Source organism: Aythya ferina (genome assembly GCF_964211825.1).
Source record: "Aythya ferina genome assembly, chromosome: 2".
Lineage (NCBI taxonomy): Eukaryota > Metazoa > Chordata > Aves > Anseriformes > Anatidae > Aythya > Aythya ferina.
Genome location: NC_140297.1, coordinates 38,943,193 through 38,969,104, shown reverse-complemented (window position 1 = coordinate 38,969,104; position 25,912 = coordinate 38,943,193). Strand labels below are relative to the sequence as shown.

At 36.0% G+C, this 25,912-nt stretch overlaps 1 protein-coding gene across 2 annotated transcripts in view; it reads right to left on the bottom strand.

The window, feature by feature from the left end:
- KCNH8 (potassium voltage-gated channel subfamily H member 8) overlaps nt 1–25,912 on the bottom strand; it is a gene marked incomplete at its 3' end in the record, with an annotated part of 190,712 nt that overhangs the window by 30,090 nt on the left and 134,710 nt on the right. For both annotated transcript variants that reach the window (XM_084509060.1, XM_084509061.1), the window contains exons 8-11: nt 13,617–13,814; nt 9,037–9,236; nt 7,399–7,648; nt 1,485–1,699 (exon numbers count right to left, since the gene is read on the bottom strand). In XM_084509060.1, coding sequence (XP_084365186.1) covers nt 1,485–1,699; nt 7,399–7,648; nt 9,037–9,236; nt 13,617–13,814 — 863 coding nt within the window. The remainder of the gene's footprint in view (nt 1–1,484; nt 1,700–7,398; nt 7,649–9,036; nt 9,237–13,616; nt 13,815–25,912) is intronic.

Below are 25,912 nucleotides of genomic sequence, written 5' to 3'. Positions count from 1 at the left end.
GACACTAGGATCAGGAAACTCACGATTACTTCTGTCACTTTTTGTTCCGCTTAGCTCTAATTCAGTTCAAAGTTCTTCAGTTTTGTGTATAAAGAGTTCAAACAGTACAAGGAAAAGGATAATGGATAACCAAGACTACATTTTTTTCTGCTGCATTACATTTTAATGGTGGCTTAAAGTGTTTGGAAATCTACAACCAAAAACAGTTTTGGTGGACTGTGACTAAAAAAGCAATAAGGTTTTAGGTCAGGTCTGAAAGACACTTGTCACAGTCATGCTATTTCATGTTATTTCAATCTGTAGTTCATCTGACCCTAGACTGAAAGGCACTTGGCAAATTGTAGTGGGGAAATTTTTCATTCTTTTTCATTCTGTAGATAACATGGCTCTAAATACTACTACTGATCCATTTTCAGAACCATTAAATCATATTCAATTTCAAAATTGTATTCATGTAAGACATTCAAGGAAAAACAGAATAAGAAACTGACTTACTCAAATGAATCAATCTACTTTTTAACTATGGAAAAACTTTTCAAACCTAAAACTTTCTATAATGCTGAAAAAGACATACACACACACAAAAGTAAAATCTCCCTATCTTAGTGTTTAGTGTCACAGCTGCCAAATTCTCCCATAGCACCATTCCCAAGACATAATGCTGTATTTAAAAGATGTCATGGGAGGAGCTGTCCTTGTTTTTATAAAAGCTGAATGTGTTTGCAGCTGGTACAATGACCCCCAGATTTGTCAGCATAAATGACCCCCAGATTTGTCAGAAAAGCATGAAGCAATACTGAGTAGTCAAGCAACGAGCCACCCTTCATAACACTGAGTTAACAGTAAGCCTATGTTAAATGGAGGATAACAGTCCCACAAGACATGAAGTTTCTAAGCCTTGCAATGCTTTGAATACTTGAAAATACCTTGGTAAGTCTATCCTGAAGTCTTTCAGCAATGTGTTATCTGAAATTTCTTGTTGGTTATTTGAGTTTTCACATTAAGTTGCTCATCGAAATGGAAAAACACCTTTCAGTTGCAGTATGATGAGAAAAAAACTTTCTTATTTTGAACATGTGAAAACATTCTTAAATATGAAGCAATCAATGTTCATTAGACTGGCACATGACGTTCTAGTAAAGGTATAATTAAATACTTTATTTGGGCACATGCTTTATATAACTGTTAATTGTTTGTAAACATTAGCAAAAAAATGACAAAATACTAAAGAAGTATGTTCTCTCTCAAATGAGGTTTTCTATAGAAAAATGAGAAGCAGAGAACATGTTCTCTGTCTATGATCTGTTCAACTGATCAACAATTCATAAAGATAATGAGTGAATTATCAAACATATTGAACAAGTGATCCTTTTAATGTAACCTATGTATTATTTCTTTACTGTGATGAAATTATGATTACAGGCTAAAGCATGAGAAACACCTTCAAGTTAACAATAGCTGCAGAGAATTTTAAAGATACTTACATCACTTTCATGGCCTTCTCTTAGATTGTATGTGAGATCATGCTGTATGTCTTCAACAAACTTGTGAGCATACTCTGGGTAAAGATCAAGCACTTCAAAGAGACCTTTGAGGATAATGCATTGGAGGTCACAGTACGTTAAAGCTTTAACGTCTGCATTTGTTTTAATAACTTGATCCCTAATGGATAGGTTTGCTCCAATCAAATCTCCTTTACCTGAAAGAAAATATGAAAACAATCATCTTGAAAATATGAATTCTTAACTACTGTTTTGAATCATAACTCTGTTTAACAACTTTTAAATTTAAAACCCATAGTTACTAATGAATTTTTAAATTAATAACATTCACAAATATACTTAAGGGCTTTCTCTGATTTTTGCAGGAAGAATGTTACATACAATTAATAGGAGGTACAAAGACTCATTTATGTACATGTAAGTATCTCATTTAAGAGAGCAATCAAGTAAATATGTAAAAAAAATTACACGAGTAATTAATATCAGGTGAAATTTTGTAAGTCAAAAATTGAAGGTTATATTTCTCACTTGTTCTTTTTAGATCATTTTAACAATGACATGATTAATTGTTGATCCTCAATTCAGATTAAACCTTTACTAAGAATATGTATTATAAAATTCTTGCAAGCTCTGATACAAATTCTGCTGCACTTCATGATGTATATTAGTTGGACAAGGTAATAACAAATATATAATCCAATGGTACTTCTGCCAAGAAAAAATAATGGATTCTTAAGCCATTATATTTTCATTTATGGGCAACCGTCCATGTGTTGAAGAGCATAACAATTTTCTAATAGAAAGCTTGCATAGCATCTCACCTGAGGTATTATGTCCAAAAAGCAGTCATTGAACCAGAGATCTTCCTCTAAGGTGCAGATGTTCTTTATTGAAGAACAGTGCAATTGAGTGCACTCTTGGTGAGTTTATGGACTACACCAAACTGGGGAAAGTGACTGATATACTTGGGGAAAAGCTGTTATTCAGGGGACCTTAACAAGCTGACAAAAAAGGTCTGACAGGACCTCATGAAGTTCAATAAAAATAAATACCAAGTCCTGAACCTGGGAGGGAAGATCTCCCTGCAGCAATATGGGCTGGGGTCTGACCAGCTGGAAAACAGCTCCTCAGAAAAGAGCATGGGGATTGTCATAGACAAGAACATAAGCCAACAATGTGCCCTTGCAGAAAAGAAGGCCAAGAGCATCCTGGGCAGCATTAGTGAGAGTATAGCCAACAGGTTCCAGGGAAGTGACATGAAACCCTCTGTATTTCACTTTTCAGACTACATCTGGAATATCATGTCCAGTTTTGGGTTTCCAAGTAGGAGACAGAGTGTTGACATACTGGATTAAATACAGAAAAGATCATGAAAATGGGAAATGAGAACGTAATGCATGAGGAGGGACAGCTCTGAGCAAGTGAAATAAAAGTGGCCCAAACCAGGACTGGGACTGGGTGGCTTTCAGAAGTCTCTTCTAATCTTACATTAGTCTGAGGTTAGTGAGTATTAAGTGAAGGCTGTAAAATCTGAAAATCCACACAGCATGTGATTCTACCTGGATATTACACAGAAAGTGTTCTTAAAGAGTAAGTTAAACTAAGCAGACAACCATTCATAAAGTGATTTAAATAAGATAATTTGCTTTATACTGCTTGTGAATTTTTTGTTTCCTATTTACCTGGTGTAGTGGGTTTACGTGGCAAGGTTTTGGTAGCATGGAGCCATAGGGGTGGTTTCTGTGAGAAAGATCTAGAAGCTGCCCCATGTTTGGGAAGGGCCCCATTGTTTTCCAGATCCGAGCCAATAAGCGATGTTGTTTTGCGCCTCTGTGAGAGCATATTTAAGACAGGGAAAAAACGCTGCGCCACGCAGCAGCCGGGAGAGTCAAGGGAATGAGAGAACAGCCTTGCACCAAGGTCAGTGTAGAAGGAGGGGGAGTGAGAGAGCGGCTGTGGTGGAGCTCGGCTGCCCACTCGAGCGGAACCACGACAGTCTTTTTTGGCGCCCAACGTGGGGCCAAGAGAAGTTGTGCTTCTGTACCAACAACTTCTGAAGCTGCTCTAATCCCTTCATATGCTGTTAATATTTCCTTTTCAGTTGGGGTGTAATTGGCTTCTGATCCTCGATAGGCCCGGCTCCAGAACCCCAAAGGTCGGCCTCGAGTTTCTCCTGGGGTCTTCTGCCAGAGGCTCCAGGTGAGCCCATGCTCCCCAGCTGCAGTGTACAGTATGTTTTGCACAGCTGGTCCAGTACGGACAGGCCCAAGGGCTACTGCACGAGCTATTTCTTGTTTGAGTTGTTCAAAGGCCTGTTGTTGCTCGGGGCCCCACTCGAAAGAGTTCCTCTTTCGAGTCACTCGATATAGAGGACTCACAAGCTGGCTATAGCCTGGCACATGCATTCTCCAAAATCCCACAAGACCTAGGAAAGCTTGTGTTTCTTTTTTGCCCGTTACTTCTACTAACTATCATCCTTATCTCAAATTCCTTGAGCCCCACGTTGGGCGCCAAAAAAGACTGTCGTGGTTCCGCTCGAGTGGGCAGCCGAGCTCCACCACAGCCGCTCTCTCACTCCCCCTCCTTCTACACTGACCTTGGTGCAAGGCTGTTCTCTCATTCCCTTGACTCTCCCGGCTGCTGCGTGGCGCAGCGTTTTTTCCCTGTCTTAAATATGCTCTCACAGAGGCGCAAAACAACATCGCTTATTGGCTCGGATCTGGAAAACAATGGGGCCCTTCCCAAACATGGGGCAGCTTCTAGATCTTTCTCACAGAAACCACCCCTATGGCTCCATGCTACCAAAACCTTGCCACGTAAACCCACTACATTCCACCCCTCGCCTCTGTTAAAAGCATATTTAAGACTACTCACAACATACTCTCACTTTACAATTATCACAACAACCTTCACAAACTTCACTTACATCAAAAAGAAAAAGAATTCACCACACCAAAATAAACATAACATCATCACAGCACCGACAAGGTGGACATTTTACACACACACCACCCCTCGTCCCTTCACCACACTAACATCTCACAGTTACTGCTTTCTTAAATTCTTCACAACTTGTACATTCCTAACAATCATCCTGCACATATTTTCTCCCCATTCCTCTTTGAGGAGGGGGAGTGAGAGAGCGGCTGTGGTGGAGCTCGGCTGCCCACTCGAGCGGAACCACGACACCTGGAGATTGTTCAACTTTCTTAAAAATGTTTATCATAAGCCCAGTATACACAGGGGTTTTCTTTTGCTCTAGGAATATATATACCTTTGTGTTCTTTTAAAATTGAAGTTAGTGTAAATGAGAACTAGTTAATTAGAACTAACTCAAGTTAATCTGAGAAAAGCAAGGTAATGACAAAGTAATACATTTTCTGTTTGCTCATCACATGGTGTAATGTTTACATAATCAGATACATGGTAAATCTAAGAAATAATTTACTTTTACTTTTATCACCAATTTTTAGATTTCTTTGATTACATAAGCAGATCACTGGTAAAGATTAGCTATTGCTAACCATGAATATATGGACTTAGGAAAAAATATTTCAAATTTACAAAAAAGTATTTTTAAATATATTAATTAGAAACTTTTTAGGCATATAAACAGTATTAGTATAAGTAATGAATAGATAATTTGGGGAAAAAAGTTACAGCTATATTTGATAGCAGTTACAGCATTTGATGAAGTAATATTAGTCTGAAGGACACTATATTTGCTCTGGTATATGCTAACTAATACTTGCTTTGGAATGATAATCATGTAGCAAAGACTAGCTAAAAAGCTGAATATTCATTAGTATTACAGCACAAGTGAGACAACTGTACCTTTAATAACAACATTTGTTATATCAACAGAGTAATGTAGGTTGTTATTAGTAGCACTCTCTCTCTCTCTTTTTTTTTTTTTTTTTCTTTTAATTGGAGAACACACTCATTTATAAGGACTTATGTGAAACATCTTTTTGATAATAAATCTGGGACATATAGTCAAAATTATGAATTTCTCCTCTTCACATGTATCTTCTCAATCACTTATGGCTATTATTTTAAAACAAATATAAGATGTATGCTCAAACAATGTTGATTTTTTTATTAAAAAGTATATTTTAAACTTCATTATGTGATATGACATTATATTCTCAAGAGGAACCAAATGGTTGTATTTAATCAGATCATCTCTTATTGTACTGTTGCTGTATTGCTTATTAGTGAGAATGGTTCAGCAACCAAAACATATTCCACTACAATTAGAATTGTGACAGAGTTATAAAATTGTTGTAATCAACATTTTCAGGAAAAAAAAAAAGAAATCTGCTCTTTAGAATTTACCGTAAATTAGTAAAACAGTTTCTCATTTGGACCTATAGATATGATGCACTCACCTTCTTCTAGTATTAATTAGGTTTAAATGATGAAGCTCCCATTCACTGGAAAGAAACATTATTTCGTTGTATCATGTTTATGTTTGTGCGTTACAATTTCATTCACTTCTCTCAGAAATCCATTAATCTTTATTTTTATTGTCATTGTTACCATTATAAAATGAAGCTTTTATTAACATTTTCAGAAGTGTCTGAAAATGAAATTGTTAATGAAATCGTAATTCTAATGGAGGTAAGTCTTGACCTCTTAAGCTTATGTTTTTTTTTTCTAAGCCACATTTTATAGCTTTGATTTATGTGATCCAATTAAATAGAAGCATTCTAAAACTTCCTAATTACAAGCAAGTGTTAGAGTGATATGGACTGTCAATCTAATGGAATTAAAGTGTTATGAAAAAAATAGGACATGTATCATATTTATATTAAAACAAACAAACAAACAAATTATCAAATGAATGCTAGTAAATATATTGCAATCCCACAAAACAGGAAGGAAAGCATAAAGGCAAAAGCAAATTCTTTTTAACTCTGCTTTATAAGAATATTAGAGATTATTAGAAAGAAGAATATATTGAAATCTAAAGAAGCATTAAGATCATAATAAAATAATTCTTTTATGTTTAGAGTAAAATTTTACATTTTACTTTATCAAAATACTTCATAAACATTAACTCAGACAAGTCTAATGGTCCTTTAGCTGAAGATAAAGGGAAGCTCTTTAATAGGCATTAGACTGAAGCCTATCACTGAAATTTACAGATAGAGATGCTTTAGAGATGCTTGACATTAGATAAGCCAAAGCACTCATCTAGCAAACAACCACTAAACAGAATTTATTAGAAAAGAACTTCTGTCCTTCTTCTGTTCTAATATACTCAGATAAATTCTGGCAGCATGAATTATCTTGAAGTAACTCTTGGCAGAGCAGAGCCAACAATGTTTGCTTTTCACCAAATGGCTGTCCTACAAGTGGTGTTCATACGCATTTATTAAAGAATGAGATTGGGCTCACATTGCTTGCTTTCATTTGAAAGCATTAGTGGGAACACTAACTGGCTACTAATTTTTGTTAACTATTTAGTAACTAATATCGAATGTCCTCTGAGGTATCAATGCTGCTTTCAAATTTTGTGGAAAGTGCCAAATTATATCAAAAGCTAGTAAGGACCTACTTACGTATAAAGGGGAGAAAAGTAAGTGCAAGAAAATCAGACTAGAAGCAAAATATTATAAAGCTAATAAAATTAATATTTAAAGCTCTGTAGGAAAAAAAAAAAAAAAGTTTAAACTAAAAGATTTAGGGATTGCCATAGCAGATTAATAGATGAATAGTCGATTTAAATCAGAATAAATTATTTCTCTCTATCTCATTAGACTACTAGGATACACTATGCCATCATTAGTATTCTGAGGATGACCGTCCTCTTTCATTAACATCAATCTTAACATAGCTGGCTACTTTGGAGGACCATTCTTTCTCTTTGAAGCTATGATCATGAGCATACCGAGAATCGCCAGCACCGTGCTGTCCTTCAGGACTTCCATGGAACCTGAGCACACAAAGTAGATTGCTTGCAGGGCATCTCCCTGACGGAGGAGGTATTCCCCAGGAGCACAGAAGGAGGTTTTGATATGCAGAGACAGAGACCTGAGGCAACCACGGCTGGCACACTCAAAAAGAGAGAGCTGCAAAATCTCCTTGTTCAAGTGCATGGTGATATCTGAACGCAGCTCATCTGGGAAATCTTTTAAAAGCTGCACCAAAAAAAAAAAAAAAAAAAAAAAAAAAAAAAAAGATAGAGAAAGAGAAATAGGAGTGAAAATGTGAAAATATGTGCTACATTTTAATAAATCTTTACACAGATAAACACTGAGTCAGTTCATTGAAGCAAAGTATACTGCTTGCTTATGGGCAGAGCTCTGGACAGGCAAGCTGCAAGCCTACAACAACAGTGCTCTCTGTAGTCTGAGGGGATCTCATGCCTGAGCAATGTAGTCAGCCAACCCTTGGCCAATTGTGCTCAGACAAGATAGTTTGTGGAGGGGAATCAAAGCATAAACACTGATGGTCTCTCCAGAGGCTGCTGCTGTTGTACAATAGTCAATGACTTTCAGTGACAGGTATAGAAGGTACAGAAACCGAATCTGATCCTTAACCAAATTTAATAAAGCTTGGATATCAACTTTTTTTTTTTTTTTTTTTTTTTTTTTTTTTTTTTTTTTGTATCATTGAAGATCTTACTAGGTTCCTTCTGTTGCTAGGATGCTGTTAAATATCCCATTTTTTGCTGTTGTTGTTGCACACACTACAAGAAGAGTCTATCAGGAAAAGAATGTTCTCAACCCAAAATCTTTCTGCTTGTTTCCACTTTATGTGTAGAGGCCAATGAGTTTTATAATGACAGATGTAACAAGAGCTCTGAAGGGAACAATTCATTCAAATAACACTCCAGCAGAGAAAAAACATTATTTCTCCCACAGCATAGTAATACATAACCTGGATAAATCATTTAGAACAAGCTAGCAAAGACACAGCCAGAAATCTGCCCTTTGTTTTTTAATGTCATGTCACTTTCTGTAAATTAGTCAATATTTAAAAATACAGGAAAATGAATAACTTAAGCATTTATACAATATCCTTCAGGCCAAATCACTTGTTTACAGGAATGCAAAGCACAAAAGAAAATGAAGGAGGGAGGAAAAGACAGTAAAATCACCCTTCCTTATAAACAAACAGAACAAAACAAAAACAAAAACAACAAACACACAGTAGTTTTTGTTTGTTTGTTTGTTTGTTTGTTTTTTGTGATGAAAGATGAAGAGCTCACTGGGGTGTTTCTGGTATCATGCTAAAGGTTTCTGATGAGTATCTCTTCAACAGTTCTAAATTTTGAAGGACTCTGAATTTGTAATATATATGTTAATTATATTTTAATATATGTTATTAACATACTTAGAACAGATTCTTCAATAACATTTCCCTCCTGGAAATTTCCCTCCCCTCAGTTTTATTTTTAGACATGTTTTTTTTAATATGTAGTTTCACAGAAAACATGGTATCACAGACAGAAAATGATCCCCTGCTTATTACAAGTCAGCAGTCAAAACTATCAAACACACAACCCCCTCCCTAATTTGGTTACCTCATTGGAATCAATTCCATTATTGACAGACCATGTAGTTTGGAAATATTCAAGCATCCTTTGCTTTAGCTGCTGTGGCAGGTGATGGACCCGTATAAAATCCTTCAAATCCTTGGTTCTTGTGTGATAAAGGGACCATCTGGAGTACATCCTCTGAATTATGGCAGTCACATTGCCAAACACCAAGGCATGCATCAGAGCTAGGGAGGACAGAAATTAATGTGCAATGTGGAGTGACTTGTTGATTATTAAAATGTAACAGAAAATAAACACAATTTTCACAGAAAATCAGTTTCCTGATTAATAGATAAAATAAAGTTTGAGTATAAGACTCCGTGAGAAATATACAGCAGTGTTCATATTATTATTCATTTCTAGTTATAGTCATGGGACAGGATAGAGCCACATCTGTTGCAATCTAGCCAGAGTATAATACAAAATAATGCCCAAGACTATAAAGTTTATAGTCTAAAAGACTATAAGGTTTATAGTCTAAGAAAAAAGGAAACAGATATACAAATGTAGGCAGGCTTATTCAGGAAATAATTAAAAACTATTAAACAGTACAAAGACTGGACTCAGTAAACTAAATAAATTGTAATATATTTCAGAGAAATCGTGCAAATAAATACAATAAGAGCATATATGGATCTAACAGGGACTATATGTAATGGAATGAGATTGTAAACAACATTTAAAGATGTATTATATTCTGGGAAACAAGATGTTAAAAAAAAAAAAAAGGAAAAAGCTTTGTAATGTATAAAGTAAAAATTTGTGTAAATTAAAAAAAAAAAAAAGAAAGACACATTCAAACTGACATTCTGATTTCTTATGTTGTTTGAGAACGTCAAATATGGTGTGAAATTGTTTATCAGAAAGTCCTGACATCCAGGAGTTTGCCTGCAATTAGAGACTAATATGGAGACTAAAAATACCAGAATCAAAATTGAAGAAATACCTGCAGATACAGTGAATCTGGGTTCGTCTGTGCAGAAATGTGTTTGCTGATTATCAGTGAACAAAATTACTGTAGATTGTCTGTCATGTGGTATTGATCTGAGGTATATAATATACACATTTACAAACTGTTTATTGAAAAAACTATTAAAGAGCTTGATTATTACTCTTAAGGGACATCTAGCTTTATAGTGCTTGAAAGGAAGCAGACAGACTCCTCAGAGTAGCAAAGGAATTGGTTTATAAACAAGACAAACAAGACATTGACCTCATATGGCAATTTATAGAAGTCTAGGATAAGCAGAGAAAAACAATGGGAGAAGGAGAAGGAAAATATATATATTGATGGTTAATCATCAATTAATCTTTTTGTGGAAACAGGCAGAAAATTCCTTGTTTTAGAGAGCAGAAAAATTTTACAGGCTGAGTCAAACAATAAGGAGCTTGTAAAATGTCTAGTAACATGTCATAGCTAGTAGCTATGTCTTTATTGTGAAGGGAAGGCAGAAAAATGGAGAAAACACTGCAGTGTCATGTATTTTCACAACACAGAATGCATTTAGAGATGATTCACTGATATGTTTAAGTCAATACAAGTCCATTAGTAAAAGAAGATAAACGAACAGCACAGAAAGAAAAGGTTCAGATGTGAATATTAGAAAGAAAAAACCATGTATAATTGCAAGAACTGTAATTTCTAAGAAGAATCAGCTGGATCAACCAAACATTGTTACTGATGGTGCAGTGCATTACTGAGTCACTAATGAAGCTTAGGCAACAAAATACAGCAGATTGGCGTAAAGTTAGATACAGGATATTATAGTAGAAATATTCACCTGCGGCTGAAACAATTCAGCCAGATGTAGCTAAACAGACTGAAGACTGTGTTTTCAGCAGAGCACTGTGTTTTAAGAATGTGATATTTACTTTAAAAAGAGGGGGCAGGGAAAAAGCAGTGTATGGATGTATATGTAAAAATCACTTGTATTTTGGTCAGTATTCCACAGGCTCCAGGGTTAGGAGGTGAACAGTGTAGAGATCTCTGTGATGTTTTTATGGGCACAAATATCATAAGGAATTGTTAATATAGGAGAATCTATCTTTGCATATGTACACTGGAAGACAACTTCTACTGATGATGACAAGCTACTCCTGTCTGTGATAGCCATTAGATTTCTTTATTAAAGAATCACAGACCTACCCTACTTTCTGTAAAATAACTATTATTTCTGTAAAATAACTATTAGAGAACTCCATTCTCTAACATGAAGTAAGACAAATTAAAAACTTCTAGGAACCATATTTCATAAAGTGTCCTTGATTTGAATAGTTATTCTAAATTACATTTTTCTTGCTTAAGGAACGCAGGAACACTTCTGATCCCAGAATTAATATTCTGTGTATCCTAGGAATTCTTGTTATGTTTTAGTAAGTACATTTTGTCTCCAATTTTGAGAAGAAATATTACATAGAGTAGGATGTTTTATCCTCACAATAATGCTTATCTTAATTGCAATTTTAAATCTATGCACAATGAGAATTAATACCAAGAGGCAGTGATGCACATTAAAGACACACATACAAAGTACTGCTATACCAAATCATGCTACCCATTCCACCTGAAATTTCATAAACTAAAGACTGTTTTAAATACTGGAAAAAAACACAAACACACACAAAAACAAACAAACAAGAAACATCATTTTTTTCCTCAAGACATCACTTTTCACTAGGAAATTTTAAAATTAAATGTCAGCCAAAAATACACTTCAAAGCATGCTTTAAGAAATGAAAATATATTATATTTTAAAGTATACAAAGTAGTATTTTGTTCCTAATAGTTTTCAAAGCAGTCTGTGCTGCATGATGGCAACTCCTCCAAGTTTCCCCCCTTGGCTGATTTACTCAAATAGGGTCTAAAATACAGTTCCTCATGAAAACATCTGCAAACCAGCCTGCTCTGCTTTCTTACCTGGATACATCTTGTTACCTGGGCTGTTCCAGGTGTAAAGTCCTTCTTCTGCTGCTTCACAGTACCTTTACCTTTCACTTAGCAGTTCCCTCTTACTACATTCAGTCAATAAGTTCCTCACAATTTACTCAGTGCACAAACACATTAGATCTACCACTCAGTAATATAAGGAATGAAAAATAAATTTCTATAGCTGGATTAAATAAAAGTGTAGGATACTTTTATAGTCTACTAAGTTTTCAGAAGGTCTACTATATCAAAATGAATTAAATATTCATCATTGTGTTACTCAGAATATTGCTGTTTTCTTGATATAAATGAATACTTCTTCCTTCATTCCAACACATTTTATGTAATGAAAGCCCCAATGCAGAGACCACATTGTATTTTAAAGCTGCATAATGTTAATGTTATGCCAAAAGTAAATTAATGTGTTCCCTGCTTTTATTTTTTCCTGACATTGTCAAAATTAAAATGATACTATTGGTGGATTCATTATAATATTGATGCTCATTTTGAGGACAGGGAAAAATAGCAATAATTAAATGAGCATTTTTAATATTACTGGATGCTGCAGATATATAGTTTATAGGGTATTCATTATGTTCCTTAGTTTCTGAGTGTCAAGTTACCAATTTCTTTTTGGCCAGTTAAATTTATGCTGTAAAATGACAACCAGTGCCTTGCAGACATGCCTTTTAGAAATGCTGGGTGGTAGAAATACCTACTAGTATTTCTAGAACAATTAGGTTACCAGAGAAAATATGAGGGGGCCTTTTGTTCTTCATAGAAGTTGTGACATCTTTGAGCTATGTGATGTACAAACTATGAAACAGAAGAGCTATTTCAAAATATTTATTTATTTATTTATTTATTTTTGGAAAAAGAATACAAAGAGAGCTGCAGGTACCTTCTCTCCACTGTCTTGGATTTACCAATATCTGCAGGTGCCACTATCTCACTGGTGTTCCCAGGTACCTCATCAGGAAAGTGAACCCAACAATAAGAATAGGTAATTAACATCCATTAGAAATACAGTGAAGAGCTCTAGGCATGACAAAAACACTGCAATTTTGAAGTGAATTTGAAGCAGTGATGTGGTAAAATCTACTTATTGATAAATAAACTGCTTTGCCCTTATGGAACGCCCACCTACGGCTCACCCAACATTTTACCTTGCTCTGTCCTGTCTCCACTGCCTTTGTTCTGGGCTGGGTCCTTCAGATACGGATATACATGCAGCCAGATGCACTTTTAGGCTGACATCTTTGCCATTTTTCCCAGGGCTGTTGCAGTGACTGAACTGGAGCTGAACTTATTGTTAAACTGACTGGAACTGTGCCTGGCATGTAACCAAAATGCAGATATTCCCAGGACACACAGCTGGCCCACACTTACTCACAATAGGAAGAGTTTGCACTTTACAGGGTAATGACTTTCGTTACCATAAATTATAAAAAGCTGGGAGATATGCCTGCTTCAGATAATTTATCCAGTTTTAAACCCCACATAATATTTCCTTCTTTTTGTCAATTTAGAGTTTCTGTTTGTTTGATTTCGAATCAAAACCTAGCAAAATTTCAGCACCTATTTTACTCACCTCTACTCTGCCCAAACATTTTACATGATGCTTAGCATACATACTTACCTCCTATCAGCATTGTGCAAATGGAGAAGATCTTTTCAGCATCAGTATTGGCTGAAACATTTCCAAACCCAACACTTGTGAGACTGCTAAGGGTGAAATATAGGGCAGCTATATAGGCACTTCTGATTGATGGGCCTCCCAGGGTATTATTGTCATAGTAAGGAGACTCTATACGTTTTCCTAGCTCATGAAGCCAACCTGAAAAACAAATCATAAAAAAAAGACTGTTAAGGAATACTGACATCACGAATAACTATACACTCCATAGTACAATATGTCATTTTAAAATACTTATTTAGAAGACACTGCATTCTTCACACTATTCCAAGAATAAAAACATAAAAAGAACAGAAACTGTAAGAATTTATACAGCATATAAAGGACTGTTTCTCTAGAGTATTGTTTTTTTATGTATGAGTATTTATGATAAGAACAGGATTTCTGTGTTGGAATCAAATGGTTTTGAATTGCATATTACAAGTCTAATTAGCTAATTCACAAAACCCACTAAGGCACAGAAAAGACAAAAATCATCTCCTAATAACACTGCAACAAAAAATTCAACATTTTTTTTAACCATTAATTAATGCTTGGAAAGCTTTCTGAGATTCTAAAACTAAATTGTTATAACAATAATTACATATTTAGAGCTTTTTATATGATTCTCTTTACAGTAGAAAAGATTCAGACAATACAACACAATTTACAAACCAGAATTGATTTTCCAAAGTTGCTTCATTAAGCATTTTCTAAATTACTAATTTAATCTTTCTTTTTCTTTCTTTTCATGTTGCTAAAGGAATGTATGTGTGCTAGATAAAGTAGAATTAGATGCTACCTCACAGACATTAAAAAAAAAGGGGGGGGGGGGGGGGAGAGAAAAGTATGATTCTTCTTTTGGAAAGGGAAAACAACCTGAATGAGCTATGAGCTGCATAAATGTAATGATTTATACAAATTGAAATACAAAAAAAAAAAAAAAAAAAAAAAAAAAAAGATAAAAATCAATTTATGAGCCCACTACTGTTCTGTAAGCAGTTTGCTTGGGAGAGTGAGAATCCTTCAATCCTTCCTAGATATTCAGGTATAACCATCATAACAAAATATTCCTGGCACACAGTTTGCTTTTAGAAAAAGTAGTAGGACTTCCCCCTGTCCTAAGCTGAGAGCTTTAATAATTATGTCAAGTCATGTATGTACTGAACGTCTTTCTGAAGCTTAACATCTCTCCCAGTTCACTCAGCATATATTTCTTAATTTTGGATAAAGAATGAATCCAAGTATGAACCAGGGGAAATCCTCTTGTACAAAATATTTGCAAAAGTAGGTGGTAGATTTTAAGAATCTGACTCAGTGCTTCCAAATAGGTTGGGGAAAAAGGCCTGTAAGTATTTTGGTTGGATGGTCACACTCAAAGACTTCCAGTGAACAGCTCAATGCCTATGTGGGGATAATGACAAGTGGTGTTCCTCACAGGTCAGTATTGGGACTGGCACCATTTAACATCTTTGTCAGTGACATGGACAATGAAATTGAGTGCACCCTTAGCAAGTCTGCTCATGACATCAAGGTGTGCAGTGCAGTTGACATGCTGGAGGAAAGAGGTGCCATCCAGAGGGACCTTGAAAGGCTTGAGAGGTGGACTTATGCAAACCTCATGAGGTTGAACAAGGCCAACTGCAAGATCCTGCATCTGGGTTAGGGCAATCCTAAGCACAAATACAGGCTGGGCAGAGAAGGGATGGAAAGAAAACCTGACGAAAAGAACTGTGGGTGCTGGTTGATGAGAAGCTCAACATGAGCTGACAATGTACATTTGCAGTCCAGAAAGCCAACTTGATCTTTGGCTGCATCAAAAGCAGCGTGGCCAACAGAGTGAGGAAGATGATTCTCCCACTCTATTCTGCTCCCACAGATCTATTTTGATCCCACCTGGAGTGCTGTGTTCAGCTCTGGGGCCCCCAGCAAAAGAAGAACATGGAAGCTTTAAAACTAGTCCAGAGGAAGGCCACAAAGATGATCAAGGGGCTGGAGCATCTGTCCTTTGAAGACAGGCTGAAGGAGTTGGGGATGTTCAGCCTGGAGAAGAGAAGGCTCTGGGGAAACCTTATAGCAGCCTTCCAATACTTAAAGGGGGCCTACAGGACAGCTGGGGAGGGACTCTTTGTCAGGGCATGTAGTGATGGGACTACAGTTAAAGGCTTTAAACTAAAAGAAGGTAGGTTTAGATTAGATATAAGGAGGAAATTTTTAACTGTGAGAGTGGTGGGGCACTGGAACAGGCTTCCTGGAGAACATGCAGATACCCCATCCCTGGAAGTGCTCAAGGTCAGGTTGGATGGGGCTTTGAGCAACCTGATTTGGAAGGAGGTGTCCCTGCCCATGGCAGAGAGGTTGAAACTAGATGATCTTTATAGTCCCTTCCAACCCAAACTATTCTATGACTCTATTTACCCCCTAAAGCAGACTTGTTGAGTCACTACAGCTACCACACAGGGCCATCCTCAACACTACACTCTCTTGCATGCTAGCCTACAGAGAAAGCTAAGCCAGAAGGACTGGGTAATAACAGCATAAGATCTAGTCATGCCTGGTAGAGAGCATTGATTACAAACAGCTATTTTGTATCTGTGGCTCCCAATTAACTAAAATGAAAGAAAAGCAACATAACTGAACTCATGCTGGCAACCCAGCTACAAGGTATGTTGTGAGGTGTCAGTGTCAGTGTGTACAGGCAGTAATCACATGGGGCAGGCACAATATAAGATGGTTGAATTTAATTGAGAATTGTAGCAAATAATTAGAAGTGTCTATGCATCAATATCTGCTGAGCTCTAATTGGCAACAACTTAAGCTGCTGCATACAAATAATCAATACTGTAAGGACTAACACCGCAGAAACTTGAAGCAAGTAAGTCGTTCCACAGTTATTGTGGTTATATTATCAGGGTTGCACTGACTAGTCTGGTTTGGGTCCTCTTGCTGCTCCCTTCCAGTAGTGTAATCTCAGAAAAACATAATTTCTCCAACAATGATATGGCCCTTTATACAGCTGATTTCACTCCTTTGCCTGTATTAGAGAATGTAATCCCATACATTAAAGAGTAGAAATCTAACAAAATCCCAAAATACAGAATCTATACAAAATACAAAATGTAGCAAAATACAGAGAGTAGAGCTAAGAAAAGTCTATCTAAACATAATATACAGAAGCACAATTGTAGATTTCAACTTCAGGTTTTGAAAATATTCTAAAAGCTTTGAAAATATTCTAAAGCATATGAAGAACTTAAAAATTGACACAAATTAAATATGTTATTTTAAATAACTGTAACTGATGTGTGGATACTGAAATAACGTCCCTTAGGAAAAAATCTCTTTCCTGGGAAGGTTCTAAAAGCCACCGATTCTTGGCCTTTTTGTTCCCACTCTTCTGCCCTTTGTTACATGATTAATTTCACATTCATTGTTAGAAAGGGTCATATCACAATTTATTTCAAGTAACTTTGTACAAAACAGTACCAGCCTCACTTTTAGGCAACTACATTACCTTTGTTAGCCAACAAAGGCAAATGAGCCTGTTCTTTAATTGACAGATACACTTAAACTTGCTTCTCCTTTACAACATACTTTATGTTCAAGGCTATTAAGTTAAGAGAAAAAAAAAAAAAAAAAAGAAAACCCTAATAAAACATCATCGCAAAAGATCCATTATTAGTAACTGAGACATGGTGCCAAAATATGTGCTTAAAGTGTATCAGACAGTATAAATCTCTATATGAGTTCAATAATAATTCTACTAGTGAAATACCAAATACAATATTAACATTTTACAGTTGCAAACAAACACTTCTAGCTAAGGAAGTCTCATTGTTACTCAAGAATAGTTCACCACTCTGTGCCCAGTTCTGTGATGTAACTTAGGATCAGATGAATAAGCTTAATCGGTAAGATGAATGACTTATCATTGAGCTACAACAGTAACAATTAGCAAATGTTAGCAATTGTTAACAATTTCTACAAAAGGCTTGCTATGTAAAGAGAAGTCATTTGATAACTTTCATTAAAGAGATTTGAGAGACTATGAGATTTGAAAGAGAAATGCAAATCTTAAAGTGAAAACCAGATAAATATATTATTCTGATCTGTAGGTAAGGACATGATAAACAGCTTCTCATTTCTATTTTATCTGTTAAAGATTATTCTAATCAGGACCTTTTGAAGAAATGATACAGAATTAAGTTTCAGCCAGAGTATATATAATGCTCCAAGATCTTCCAAATCAGTTATACTTCTGAGATATTTGTTGATAGCAAAATATTTTTTCCTGGTGGAGGTAAAGACAAGAAACTGTTGTCTGTAAATATTTTCATTACCCGATAGTCGTGAGAACAGAAACAATGCCTTTTGATTCCTGTAGGTAACAGCTCTCAGCAAATTCTCTGGCAAACTTGGGTAATTAATTTCTGCCCTCAGGGAAGAAGAGAAAAAATAAATATACCTCATAGTCAAAGAGGGAGCATCCTAGAATTAAGCATTATGAAACTTGTCTGGTTCTCAATTAGCATTACCTGGATATAGATCTATGACTTTGAAAACATATTAAAACATCAGTTAACATAATTAAGAGGGAAAAAGGGAAAAAGAACTCTTTTCAAAGGGAAAAAGAACACCTGTGTAATCAACTCCCTTTAGAAAAGTCAGTAGCAATTGGTATCCAGCTTCACTAGGCTACTTTTTATCTCTATCTATCTATCTATCTATCTATCTATCTATCTATCTTTTGTCTATATCTGGGAAGTGTTCACTTACCAGAAGAAATAAACATGAATTTATGCATTTGTAGATGATGTACTTTACAACTATCTGTAAAGCACATTATGTCACTTACAAGACGTTCAGAAACTCAGTCTTCCCTGAGTTTTGTGCTTGCACTTTATAGAGCAGGTAAGTCACTCCATAAATATAGATTGATGTTGTACTATTACTTAGATTTTCCTTTTATGACAGACACTTAATATACCGAAATTTTAACTATGTTATGTGGTATTTAATTTAAGCAACTTAGAAAATAGTTGCATTATCTAACTAATTAATTACTAATACAATTTATTCTACAAAACAGTTGTTTTTTTTCTTTCTTCCCCAGTTAGAAAGTAAACCAAAACTTTCTTATTTGTTTTGGACTACTGCATCAGGAAGTGGAAAAAGGTATGTTTGAAGACTGTCTCTCAGAGTATCCCCAAACACCTGAAAGCAGGAATGCTTCCCTCAAGATCAAGTGGTCATGATGCTGCAACAAGGGTGGGACAAACCTTCTCTCAGCTGTGGCTGAGAGAATAATTCAGAGGGCCTTTCCCTTTTTGCTAGGAAACAAAGGTAGGGAGGCCTATCTCCCCCTTCACCATTATCTTTTTATCTTTAAAGAGTATTTGAACTTCATTTATGGCCAGAACATATTCATTTATTGGCTCTTTCATCCAATAAAATAAACAATGTTATGTAGTAGGGAAAGGGAATATGTTATGAATGACTATAGGCCATAACCTATATTCATAACCTAAAGGTCCAGTATGGATTTTCTTTAAGGGCTATGTTTCGGTTTCAAGAATATTTTTTCTGATTCAGCTAAAAAACTTTTGGGCTCTAAATGAAAATACAAAAAAAATGACAGTGGCTTTATTAGATGCTACTTATACTTTATATTTCTACAAAACCACACCTGACAGACTTGACTATAGAACAGACTTACACTTTATAGAAAAATCACAAGTTTATCATATTCTAAGTGCTCATTGTTGTAATTAAAACAGTAGAATTGATCAAAGGATAAGAAAAATGGAGTATCTTGTGTGTGTCTTGAGTGTATATTGAAACTGATAGTTCATGTGATTTTATTAACACACAAAATAACAGCAGTCACAATCCCAGAACTGTACCTTGTAACATAGGAAATATAAACAGGCACCCAAATAGTAAAATAAAAAAAAAAAAAACAAAACAAAAAACCTTTTAACACAGAAGTTTGTGTATGTTATGCCTGCTAATCTAAGTAGAAGCAAACAGTTTGAGGTTAGTAAGGAAAAAATAAAAAAGTAGACAAGAAATTATATCCTTTATCAATGGGATAAATTTTTTAATGAAAACAACCATGTGCACTGAGGGGTTTCCCACTGCAGCAGTCCCTGGTCACTACTGACAGCTCCTTATTTCAGATCTACAGCCAGGAAACAAGGAGCTGCAGGTGTGCACAGGAAATCACACTAGCTCTTTATTATAAAGTTTTATACTCGAATCTACAAAAGATATCTCATATTTCAATTTATAATGGTCTAAATCTGTTGCAAAGATCCCTCCAACATCAGTGAATCCAAGATTTTAGCCCATATCTCTACTGTTTCCATGTTTTGTTGGGCTAAAAACAGGCTGCATAGCCAGGCCCAAAGAGTTGTGGTGAATGGAGTTAAATCCAGCTGGAGGCCGGTCACTAGTGGAGCCCCCCAGGGCTCAGTACGAGGGCCAGTTCTCTTTAAAATCTTTATCAATGATCTGGATGAAGGGATTAAGTAACTCAGTAAGTTTGCAGATGACACCAAGTTAGGTACATGTGTCAATCTGCTCAAGGGTAGGAAGGCTCTGCAGAACGATCTAGATAGGCTGGACCAATGGGCTGAGGCCAAGTGTATGAAATTCAACAAGGCCAAGTGCCGGGTCCTGCACTTGGGGCACAACAACTCCAAGCAGCGCTTCAGGCTGGGAGATGAGTGATTAGAAAGCTGCCTGCCAGAGAAGGACCTGGGAGTGATGGTTGATAGTCAGCTGAATATGAGCCAGCAGTGTGCTCAGGTGACCAACAGCATCCTAGCTTGTATGTGGCCAGCAGGACAAGTGATTGTCCCCCTGTATTCGGCTCTGGCGAGGCTCCACCTTGAGTACTGTTTTCAGTTTTGGGCCCCTCACTACAAGAAGGATATCGAGGTGCTTGAGTGAGTCCAGAGAAGGGCAACAAAGCTGATGAGGGGTCTGGAGAATAAGTCTTATGAGGAGTGGCTGAGGGAGCTGGGATTGTTCAGTCTGGAGAAGAGGAGGCTCAGGGACAACCTTATCACTTTCTATATGACAGGAGCACTCATACTTCCAACCCCACTTTTCTTAACTTTTCAAATAGAAAGCCCTACAACCTTGAAGATGTCATACAGCTGCACGTTCTAGGACTGTGTAAACACAGCTGCATCATGTATGCCCAGATAGCACAGTTGTACAATAGTAAAAAATAGGGCATGTGTCCTTGCTTTTCATGAACCTATGCTGACTGAGCCTGATTACCTGGTTGTCCCACATATGCTGCATGATTCCATTCAAGATGACATGTTCCATTACCTTTCCTGGCATCGAGGTCAGGCTGACACACCTGCAGTTCTCTGGGTCCTCCTTACAACCCTTCTTATAGATGGGCATCACATGACTAGCAAGTCTCTAGTCATCCGAGACCTTTCTGGATGACCATGACTGCTGATAGGTGATGGAAAGCGGCCCAGCAATCACATCTGTCAATTCCCTCAGCACCCTTGCATGGATCCCATTTGGCCCCATGGACTTGTGACAGTCCAGGTGGAACAATAGGTCTCTAACTGTTTCCACCTGATATCTTTGCATCTATCTCATTTCTTTATCAAAAACATCTAATCAATGTTTATAAATACATGAAGTGTGGGAGAAAAAGAGATATAGCCAACCTCTTTTCAATGGTTCTTGGGGACAGGACAAGGGACAATGGCCAAAAAATGGAGCACAGGAAGTTCCAATCCAATATGTGAAAGGAAATCCAATATACAAAAGAAAATCCAATATGTGACTTCTTCACAGTGAGGGTGACGGAGCACTGGAACAGGTTGCCCAGGGAGGTCGTGTAGTCTCCTTCTCTGGAGATATTCAAGACCTGTCTGGAGGCCTACCTGTGCAATTTGCTCTAGGGAATCAGCTTTAGCAGGAGGGTTGGAGCCGATGATTTCTTGAGGTCCCTTCCAACCCCTATAATTCTGTGATTCTGTGATTTATTATGGACCAAATAATAATGATAATAATAATAACAATAATAACAACAAACCACTGGATTTGCAGATATGCTAGATGAAGTCATAATACTCTTCTAGGCTTTGGGAATTTTACCTTTGATTTTATCATCTATGCCATCACCAAGAGAAAGTTTGAACTTGGACACTGAGCAGTCAGAAAAGAAAAATAAAGATGAAAATAGAAGGCCCATGTATGCTCTGTTGTTTCATAAAGCTTACAGACTCAAGATACATTAATTTCTTCAATTGAAAGCATCTGATCAATTTTGAAATGCCTGCCTCAAATTTACCCTTTGTGGACATATTGACTAGTATTTTTCTTGGACTTTGGTCTAGAGAAAACCATCTCTTTCCCTAGAACCTTATGAAAAGTTTTTAAACAGTCAGGAAACATGCAATGAGACAGATGTTTTAGGCTTTTGAAACCCAAGGAGCTTTCCAAACTAAATGTGTACTCCCTCTGGTAGCAGCGTTTTTAGATACAAGCTTAACCTTTGTCAAGTCTACTGAAAATGAATTTAATTTGAAAAGTGACATCCTATGGAATTCTTTTGTAAGGCTGACTAATACTCTTTGTAAATAAATTGGCTGTTGTATTTCTAATTGAATATAAGCTTAGAAGCTATTGTACAAATAATTACATTTTGTAGAGCTTTAACTCATGTAACTAGACAAAGTCATAACAAGATATTGACCGTTGTACTCACTGAAAATGAAGCTTTCATGGTGCAATAAATATTCAACGAACTTAGTAGTTTCAGGATGAAGAGGTGCTCAATCAAGGGATTAAAAAAAAAAAACAAACACCAAAAACACAACACACAAAAAAACAAACAACAAACCTAAGATCTAAGTGCAATATCACTAATAACAACAAAAACACAGCTGAACGCACAGAAGTGCCAAAAAAATGACAATTAAGTTTTAATTATTTGACAAAACTCAACTCTAAATTGACTGTGAGAAGGCTGCAAATATAATTGCTTATAGTAAGAAAGTAAATTTGTATATTCTTGTGATAAAATTGATGTGCCTTTGGGAATACTGGCAAAATTCCTCCATGGGAAACATTTCATCCATTTCATCTCTAGTCATCAACAATATTTGGTCTACATGTATTAAATAGTTAATATTTTCATTTAAGAAAGCCACAGGTGCAAGGAGAGAGACTTTATTCAAGAGGAGCCTTTAATTCAGCCCAATGAAAATACTATAACATGTTCATGGATTATAATACCCCTTCCAAAGTTTCTCTGGTTGATCACTCCAGGAGACATTCATAGCTTGTAACTGATAAAGAAATATTTTTTCTTTACAATGAAAAAAATGAAAGATTTACAATGCTTGTAATACTAGCATTTTGTAAAAAACATTGTCAGAAAGACACCTTTTAAAAAATACTTGTTTAGTGAAGCAAGAACAGGCTGAAATACTGTAGCTTTGCCACCTAATGCAAAATGCTATGTAAACACTGCACAAAGCACAGTGTACCTGAATTACCAACAGCTGCACACAATTCAAGCTCCAGATTCTTCACAAAACTTCATCATGTGCTTGCATTAAACATTAACATTACTAGATGATGAAATCCCAACTTATTTTGACTGCAAAATAAAGTTTTGCTCTTTTTCTGCATCTTTGTTTGTCTAGACAATCTCCTGGGGACCAGTCTAGACACAGTACCAGAGTCAGAACCTCAGATATTTCTTAAGGTGCAAAATATAGATAGTTCATGTGAATTAGTTACTTACATTTTTCCTTCAAAATGTGGATAAAAACTCTCTTTCCAAAGAAGTTATTTCATGTCTACAGCTACAGAGCATTCTGGTGAAATATGAAAGAAGAGATGGGACCAGGATGGGTGGAGACAAGTCTTTTTGAGCGGAGCTCCAAGACAGTCTCCAAATGGTTAGTTGGTGCTCTGCATAACCCTAGAGGTTAATGCCGGACTTTTCCTCCATTTGTCATGTGCAATGGGAACTTGATTGATGAGCTTGCCCTGTTTGGTGGGCTGTCCAAGGCTGGCTTGGCAGGCTTTGGATGGCTTGTCACTATAACCTCAACCTGTGTTATTACTTTGCTGCAGACTATGTCTCTGGGGCACTCAACTGATATTCTGTAGATGAATAAACAATCCAGAGAGTTAGACAGATCTTTTGTTCATGATGTTGAGGAACTCTCCAATACATCTTTGCCACAGTCTCCTAGTATAACACAAATATAAATATTTCCTTTACAGTAGAGATGTGTTTATTCCAAGATCTGACTCTATTACACATAAGGTCCTGTTTTAAGATCTAACTAAACAGATTTGCAAAGAACATATTTCCCTTAATATTTTATATTTCTCTAAATATTTTTGCTTACTGTTGCATAGAATCTCCAGTGTAAAAGGTAAGTGCACCTGCATTCCTGTAGAACTAGGACATAAGTTGCTCAGTCTCATTTATCAAGTAGATAAATGTAGAAAAGAAACACACTGGATACTCTTTTCCGTGGCAAGCATGCACAGATCTTCTCTACAGTAACTCGTCAGACGGCTATATTTAGATACATGGGAGATTTATATCTTTCTTGCTTTTGCAAGCCAGCGGTTTTTTCTTCTTCCACACTTCATTGAAAAGATCAAATGGGGATGTCTGCAATATCCACTTTTGTGACAGTCAGTTAATATGCAAAAAGTACTGTATATATATAAATATTTTAATGGAACTATTTTATTTTTATTTTTTATTTTTTATTTTTAACCAGCAAAGGGTATTGATATAGCTCTGATGCCATTGATTTATTTGCAGTGAAGACAAATGACTTTATTCTTAATTATCCTTGTTCACCAAGAAAAAAAGTTTGTAATAAACTAAAATAAATTTTTTTTTTTTTTTTTTGTCATCTCATATAATGTTCACTTAATTTTTAAGTTATAGGTAAAACATGCAAGGCTAAAAATATAAGTAATTTAAGAAATAAAATTAAACTCTATCACTGGAAATAAATAAATAATTTGTAAATCATCTACTTTTCAAAGAGTCTCAGCATTGAGAGTCTCAGCATTGAGAACATTGCTGTTCCTTAGGCATAGTGAATGCTAGTCATTTTCTAGGCTATCAAACACCTTGCAGTTAAGTGTGGAATTAGAAATGTTAGTGTTCTTAGTTCACTCAGTGAAAAGAGCATGTTCATATATGCCCTCTTTGCTTCCCTGTGCTCCATCAATCTGTACCCATCTGTTAGAGCTTTTCTTATCTCATATTTAGAATTTAATACCCTTTTGAGCAGCCTTTCTATTCTGTGTTAATTGAGCAATGGAGACGAGAGGGTCCTGACCCATAACTAGGATCCCAGATGCTGTTCCAATAAAATTAACGGTTCTGACACTTTTTTTATGTTGTCAGCTGAAGTGTTAGGAACCTGCTTTGCAGTTTTATATGTTCAGAGTCCAATTTTTGCAGAAAAAGGTTAGAGCTACTACAGGTGATATGTTCCTCTTTCTTTTAAGAAATTATTACCCTCCTCCTTAAGACAATATGAATCACACTAAAATGAAACATTTGTTATCAAAATATGAAAAAAAATACCCCCCCAAAACAAACAAACAAAAAACTTAAAGAACATCAGGTTTTAAGCTGCCAGCAAAATTGTGGATCTACATGTATGCAGTGTGCCATAGTCTAATTATGTAATTCTTATCATAGTTGGTAAATTAATTTCACCTCTGCCCTGATGTTGTCATCTGTTCAGTTCTCACCACCAAAGAAACTCAAGCTAGAGTCTTTCGACACTTCATTTATATGACAATTTCTTGTTCCTGACAGTGAGTTTAATATACTCACTTGTGAAACAGAATCTGTAAATAGACTCTCCTGGATGCAATGACAGAGGTAGTCTATACCTTAAAATCTCTGTAAAACAAAGAGATACTTATTTGCAACAAGAAGATCACATATTTTATAAAAACAGTGAAGAGTGCTACACTCTGTGCTACTACTGCCTGTTAGCTAGTAGTCTGCAGTAAGAGTTATCTCTGCTTCTCAAAGCTAACTAATACAATTGTCAACCCTGCCTCACTTCTGCCACTCCAGCAATCATGGCAATTTTCAGCAATTTCTATCCATTTAAATGCAGCCTCCCAACTTTACAAAACAGGGGCAGATGCCTCAGCACATAAATGTTTCCTTGAGTAAGTCTAATTACAAATGAAAGGATTAATTCAGAGTTGCAAAA